Raw genomic sequence first — 4,356 nt, forward strand, 5'->3', positions numbered from 1 at the left:
AGCAATGTGTCTAGTTGTTATGTTAGTTTGTTGAAAAACAAACAATGACAAGGGTCGCCATAGTACTCAAGATTGGGGGTTCGACAAAAAATTGACATCGGCATGGCTATTGTAATGTTGCTACAACCATCACCTCATAGAGACTCAATAGTCGCTTTCTTGTACAGCAATGGCTTGATATCAAGTTGACAGCAATAAAGTAAAAGAGAGATATTGAATTTTCCGTATGTTTCGATATATGTTGAAGAATAATACGTGAGCTTATTTGTAAGCTTTACAAGTACTATATGAACTAGTCAGATATAAATTAACATATGTTAGAATCAAACAAAAATCTCCTAACTGCATTTATATCCTTAACAGTAGTGATCAACGGAAGAGCAAGTTCACAAGATAATGCTGGTGAAACTTTATGTGCCCTTGGTCGTTGATCTGGTTAACGCAGTCAGTGAATTTGATTCTAATCTGACACCTCCAATCTCCTCCTCTTGGGTGAATTACCAGCTAACTTGTGCTCTTCGTGTTCTAGTCCCTGCCACCATAGAGTGTTTCGAATAGTGAGCTGGTAGGGAAAAAGAAAGAAAGGAACAGGGGAGATAAAAAATGAAGAATTTCCCCAGTTCTCCAATTGATACTCCGAAAAACATGGAACCTCGCTAATCAAACTAAATGGTCCAACAATGTACATCAAGACAAGAAGAAAATAGCAAGGCAAAATCGTCTAAACTAGGTGCTTCTTTCACCTTTGCTTGTGCTGCGTCTTCCAAAGATCGGGAAAATCGGCGATTCTCCGAAAGATGTGAGCTGTTGAATGAACTCTGTTTGACGCCTTCTGTTTCCTCAAGAGAAGCAACCCAATCGAGTGGTTCGAGTTTACTACGGCAATCCTTCATTGTAGATATTTGGCCATTCTGCAGCAAGGCATTGCGTAAGATCAAATGGATCGACAGAAATAACTGAGGCATTATCTTGATCTCATGACAAACATTCATGTTTTTTTTCTCAAATTTTCTGGAAGCTAATCAAACTAAATGGTCCAACAATGTACATCAAGACAAAAGAAAATAGCAAGGTAAAATCGTCTAAACTAGGTGCTTCTTTCACCTTTGCTTGTGCTGCATCATCCAAAGATGGGGAAAATCGGCAATTCTCCGAAAGATGTGAGTTGTTGAATGTACTCTGTTTGATGCCTTCTGTTTCCTCAAGAGAAGCAGCACAATCGAGTGGTTCGAGTTTACTAGGGCAATCCTTCATCGTGGATATTTGACCATTCTGCAGCAAAGCATTGCATAAGATCAAATGGATCGACGGAAATAACTGAGGCATTTTCTTGATCTCATGACAAACATTCATGTTTTTTTCTCAAATTTTCTGGAAGCTCTAATTACATAATCAGCCTTTTAGTAATCTGCTTCAACCTTGTAAAGCAATTTATATATATATATATATATATATATATATTCTGCTAAAATTAATAAGGCATGACCAAGGTAGAGTGAAATTTCACTTCCTTTTGGTAGAGGACTGATAGAATCCACTTGATGTTTTTCTGAAAGCGGATTTTAACAAAATAAACCGTTTTCTGAAGTGCCTCTGAACCACATATTCTATATATAGGTCGCTGCAGTAAAAAATGGAAGCCCAACATTTAATTAACTTCCCAAGCAATGCACGTCAACATAAAAGAATAGTAATAAGACGCAAATGGGTAAGTTTGGGAGCTGCTTTCACCTTTGCTCTGGCTGCTGCTTCATCCGAAGATATGCATGGTTCGATATTTCTGGCTGCAGTTTCCTGCTGAACCTTTTCTAACCTTGGTTCTTCACCCGTCTGAACTTCGGTGTCAGAGGGATTTTCATTAATCAATGAGTCAGCCCATTTCAATTCAATAGATTTATCAGGCCCTTCACCATTCTGAACGTTGGCATAGGAAAGATCTGCATTTGGCACTGCATATCAACCCATTCATCCTCTTTAGTTGTTCCAAGTGAAAATTTCAATTCAATAGATTTATCAGTAAGACTGTTTTCCAATGAGAAGTCCTTACCACGTGGACCCCCATTATTCGTAAACTGATGTGTGGAGAAGGATTCTAGCTCACGCTGAAGCAGATTCAGGAGGCGAGGCAAAGAAAAAGTGTACAGTCCCGGTGATTCCATCCCTTCTGGGTTCATAGGCTGTATCTGCAAGTAAACGATCAGTCACCAACACATTCCACGCACTCTTTAAGACATTTATTGATTGTATAAACAGAACATTTATTCCTCCACACCTCATTAAGCAATTGCTCAACATCCTCTGAGGTGATGGCTTCATGCTCTGATCTTGCAGTTGAATTGTCAGCCTTTTCATCTTGTTTATGCATTAAGTGACACAGAACATTATTTCTACTCGGCTGTCGAAAGACCATGTTTTATCAGTTCACACCATAGTTCTCAGATTTTCTTCTACAGTAAGACACTGCTCTCAAATTCGGCCAAAAATCATATCATTCTCTACGTATGTATAAGATTTCAATCTTCTGTAGCAGCAACTGAGCACAAAATGTTTCTCTGCTTGTTTAGGACTATTGGAAACTTAAAATCTAGAGTTTCTGCAGATAATTGTAGCTCTACTTCCCATGCGATCCGTCATCAAAATTCTTGCATCTTGTGAATCTAATTAATTGCGACAAATAAATGAAGTTTACCTTGGTTCCACCTTCATCGATTAGATGATACTCATGGATGATCCAGTCGCCCTTGCCATTCTGGAAGGTTAATATTCTCTTGTGACCCTTCACTTGGCCACCACTGTTGATACTTGTACGAGCACCGGTGAGCTTCCAAGAATACCCACATGGTGTTTTCCTGGTAATCCGGGCCTTCGGCGTCTGTGGACAGATGAACCACCATTCTCGATCATTGGACGGTATGACCGATTTCTCTGGATGCACAAGGGAACTCACTTTGAGTCACGAGTAAAGGGGGGCTACTGCTCTCTTCCCGAGTCACTCTCTTCGAAGTTGCGAACGACTTACCCAAGAACCTGGCTGGCAAATCCCATGGATCAAGGTCGTTGATGTTTTCTAGAGTCGGAATGACGCAGAAACCTCCTCTCCATCCAGGTTCTTCCGACTTCAAGTGATTAATCAGTTGCTCCTCGGTCGGACTGAACCCGAACCCGTCTACCGCCTGCTGAAGCACCAGCATGATCTGCGTGACAAGAAACTCCATCGAACCGATCACAGCCGCCATATCTGGTTCTCTTCCCTCACACTAGTGAAGTTTCGAGCCAGCTGAGACTGAACGCTAGGGGGAACGGAGCTTTCTATCTTCGGGGTTGCACAGAGGTAAAACGGTGCGGGCTAGGAAGCAGGGGGGTGCCTTCGTAAACTTTGATCCCTTCTGCCGCAAGGGTCAAGGACCAGGTCCACCACGACCAGAGGCCTTTACTCGGGGAGTTAATATAGTTACCTGTGATTTACAGAAATAACCCTCTATGCACGATCGGTTTCTTCGTGAGATTTCAGCCGTCTGATTAGGCACGACGGCCGATGATCATGTAGTAATTACAATCATTTACAATCTGAGAATCATTAGCTTTCTACAGAAATTCTGCACTTCTTAAGCTAGCCATCACCACGTCAGCTACGTCCATATTTATACTTATATTTTTCGGAGATTAAGGAAACTAAATTATTATTAATAATAGAAGTGGCTCATTAAAAAAAAGATTACACGGCTTATATATTCCTATATGATGTCCATGTTTACTGATAATCGGCGAGATTAAATTTCACAATAACTTAATGTCCTTTAAGAAAACATAAATTCCCTACGGAATTGCAAGAGCAAACACTAAATTTCAAAACCTTCATTTATTTATTTATTTATAGAGATGATAGATAGGTTCCTCAACAAAATGTTTTGTTGAGCTTCGATTTAATCCAGCTAGAGATCACCTGACTTTACCATAACAGAAAAGAGAAGGAAACAAAGAAGCGAAAAATAATTTTTTAATTAGTACTAGTGTAAATGTAAACTCCCCTAATCTTATAGTCAATTATATTTTTGCTGCTACTTAGAATAATGACTTGGCTCTTTAATTACCATAACTATATTCACTAAAGTAAGTCATCAAATGAATCGAAAATTCAATTGGGTTTCGTCGTAGAGCATCTCACTTAACTTATTCCGATTCCATTTTCGAAGGGAATCTCAGCCAATAGTTGAAGAGAGGACGGCGAGCAAACTGGTGAAATATTTTAAGAATTTTTCCGGGGATTAGGGGGAGTTCTCTTCTTTTGATTATTCTCGTCCTTATCCTCACGCATAAGCTGACGAAAGACCACGGCTTCAACCATCATATTCTCTC

The 4,356-nt window shown here is 39.9% G+C and overlaps 1 protein-coding gene across 6 annotated transcripts; it reads right to left on the bottom strand.

Moving 5' to 3' along the window:
* Nucleotides 1–237: 237 nt before the first annotated feature.
* Nucleotides 238–3,336, bottom strand: LOC104455407 (NAC domain-containing protein 1-like). 6 transcript variants are annotated; one of them, XM_039316392.1, is made up of 8 exons: nucleotides 3,020–3,336; nucleotides 2,690–2,925; nucleotides 2,273–2,395; nucleotides 2,048–2,183; nucleotides 1,732–1,949; nucleotides 1,105–1,272; nucleotides 744–911; nucleotides 238–532 (listed from the first exon to the last, which is right to left on the bottom strand). In XM_039316392.1, the coding sequence occupies exons 1-8, from the start codon at nucleotides 3,234–3,236 to the stop codon at nucleotides 461–463; spliced, it is 1,338 nt and encodes a 445-aa protein (XP_039172326.1). In that variant the 5' UTR covers nucleotides 3,237–3,336; the 3' UTR covers nucleotides 238–460. The 6 variants fall into 6 exon arrangements, with proteins under 6 accessions (XP_039172326.1, XP_039172329.1, XP_039172330.1 ...); XM_039316393.1 differs by having other exon boundaries at nucleotides 239–532; nucleotides 2,048–2,177; XM_039316394.1 differs by having other exon boundaries at nucleotides 239–532; nucleotides 1,732–1,937.
* Nucleotides 3,337–4,356: the final 1,020 nt, after the last annotated feature.

This window comes from Eucalyptus grandis, chromosome 7 (genome assembly GCF_016545825.1).
Source record: "Eucalyptus grandis isolate ANBG69807.140 chromosome 7, ASM1654582v1, whole genome shotgun sequence".
In the NCBI taxonomy this organism is placed as follows: domain Eukaryota; kingdom Viridiplantae; phylum Streptophyta; class Magnoliopsida; order Myrtales; family Myrtaceae; genus Eucalyptus; species Eucalyptus grandis.